General features: G+C 49.2%; 1 protein-coding gene across 1 annotated transcript; it reads left to right on the top strand.

Moving 5' to 3' along the window:
* Positions 1–70: 70 nt before the first annotated feature.
* Positions 71–1913, top strand: LOC121858801 (the record flags this gene model as incomplete). The annotated part of the gene is given in 2 exon segments (XM_042355440.1): positions 71–468; positions 470–1913. Coding segments are annotated over 2 exon segments (1842 nt in total), but the record flags the coding sequence as incomplete, so codon positions are not given.
* Between the last annotated feature and the right edge of the window lie 335 nt (positions 1914–2248).

Raw genomic sequence — 2248 nt, 5'->3', positions numbered from 1 at the left:
ATTCATTATTTAGTCTCCTCTCACTTTATATATGCATTATCTTTTATGAACAGAATATGATTAATATCAATCTCCGTTGCAGGCGCTGTTGTCCGCACTAGCGGTTAGCACGCTTAGTTCGCCTCGGCCCGACGAAAGTGCTTACAAAATTCCGCATGTGGGCACTGGACGACGTTCCCAGTACTATGTTCAACACGCGGATGGAACCTTCAAGTACGGCTATGACACAGGTGAGGGAGCCTTCGAGGGTGCTCGTTCATCCAGGGTTGGTCAGGTAGATGGAAACTTCGGCTACAGGGACCCTGAAGGCAACAATATTCACCTCCAGTATGTAGCTGATGAGGGTGGATTCCAGCCCAAGGGTGCCCATCTCCCTGTCCCGCATCCTGACTTTGCTCTTGCCCACGCTGAGGCTCGTGCTCGCCCTTCATTCACCGACCCCCTTGCTGATCCAAACGCCGATGCCTGCAGGCTTCCAGTTCGCTGAGAACAGACACGTAGCGAACAAAGTGGATTCAGACGGTAATGTGCGTGGCTCTTACACTTACACTGACGAAGAAGGTCGCACACGAACCTACACTTACACAGCCGGTCGTGGCACTGGTTTTGTTGTCGAGGGTGACGATCTACCGCAGGCACCAGAAGATCCAGCGTCCACTCCAGCAGCGACCAGACTCTCCTCTTTTCCTGCAGCATTCCCTTCTTCTAGTTTGCGACCTACTTCTCCAGCATCCTCTGCCTCCTTCAGAGCATCTACAGCTTCAGGGGCTCCATCTCGTCCCTTCAGCACACATTCAGGCACCCCAGCAGGGCCCGTGTCTTTCCAAAGAAGTACTGGAAGCTCAGATCCTTCTTATTCTTTTTCCTTCGACGCTGGTGATCACTCACGTTCTGAGTCTGCTGACGCTAACCTCAATGTTGATGGAAAATTTTCTTTCGTGGCTGACGACGGTGTCAGACGCAGTGTCACTTACGAAGCTGGAAGTGACACGGGATTCCTGGCTCGAGGCGATCACCTTCCACGAGCACCACAGTCACACTCCGGGTCTCAAACTACATCCTCTGCATTTTCACCATCACAAACCCCTTACCGCAGTCCATCAGCGTCCCTACCTTCTTCCGTCTCTAGCACCCCAACTTTCTCTCGCTCACCATCTGCTCCACGTCTTCCCGGCTTCACAAGCTCACAAACTCAGTACAGCTCCCCGTCCTCACGTCCCTCAGCACGCCCATACACAGGTCAGTTCGAACCTGCCAATACTCGCAGCCAACAGTCACCTGACGGAAGTTATTCATTTGCTTACGAAACGTCCAGTCACTCACGAGCAGAATCAGGTGACAGAGACAACAACGTGGTGGGAAACTTCGACTTTGTTGCTGATGATGGACAGCGACGAGCTATTGAATATGAAGCTGGGTCCCGTACAGGATTTATTGCTAAGGGTGATCACATTCCTGTAGGACCCGCGGTTCCAGGAGCACCCTCCGGTCAACCAACAGGTAGAATCGTCCCTGTTCAAGAGGTCCCCTTCGTCGACCCTCTCGCTGACTCCAACGCTGATGCCTCCTATAACTTCGCCTTTGACTCGGAGCAATATTCACGCTCAGAGAGCGCAGACGCCGACGGCAATGTCCGTGGCACTTACACAGTGGTAGACGATGACGGCACTCGACGCACTCACCGATTCCGTGCAGGTGAGGGCATCGGCTTTGAAACTGAGGAAGTGTCAACTTCACGTGGTCCTCCTCCATCTCGCTCTCCATCATCTGCCACCTTCCGCAGCCCAGCGTGGCCCCCGGCAGGAAGTGGTGTGTGTGCTACCCTCATTCCACTGTACAAACGTCCTCAAGGCAGTTTCCTGTCTCCACATTTGAACGTTTCAATGATCCTTCCTTCAAGTGTACTGAAATGAATATTTTAATCAGCTATTCTCAGAGAACCGTGTGGTAAATATGGTTATGTATCGACATTTGACAATTAACTTCAAAACAATACAAAGGTAATACATTTCTGATGCAGAGAAGAATTTAGAAGTAACATCTCACACTTAAAACAAGTTAATTACAAACTGTTATCTGCCAATGCCTATAAAGTTATATCTGTACATATATATATTTACGAATGAACAAGTTGCATTACAAAAAATACAAAAAAATATGGACTACGAGGTATAATGTCATACTTCATGTAACATTTGTTGTCCCTTTAATCGCGCAGTAAAAATCTATAAAAAATAAATGTTTATAT

Source organism: Homarus americanus, unplaced genomic scaffold, assembly GCF_018991925.1.
Source record: "Homarus americanus isolate GMGI-L3 unplaced genomic scaffold, GMGI_Hamer_2.0 scaffold7605, whole genome shotgun sequence".
In the NCBI taxonomy this organism is placed as follows: Eukaryota; Metazoa; Arthropoda; class Malacostraca; order Decapoda; family Nephropidae; genus Homarus; species Homarus americanus.
Note: the sequence above shows the minus strand (reverse complement) of the source record. Positions and strands in the feature narration are given on the sequence as shown.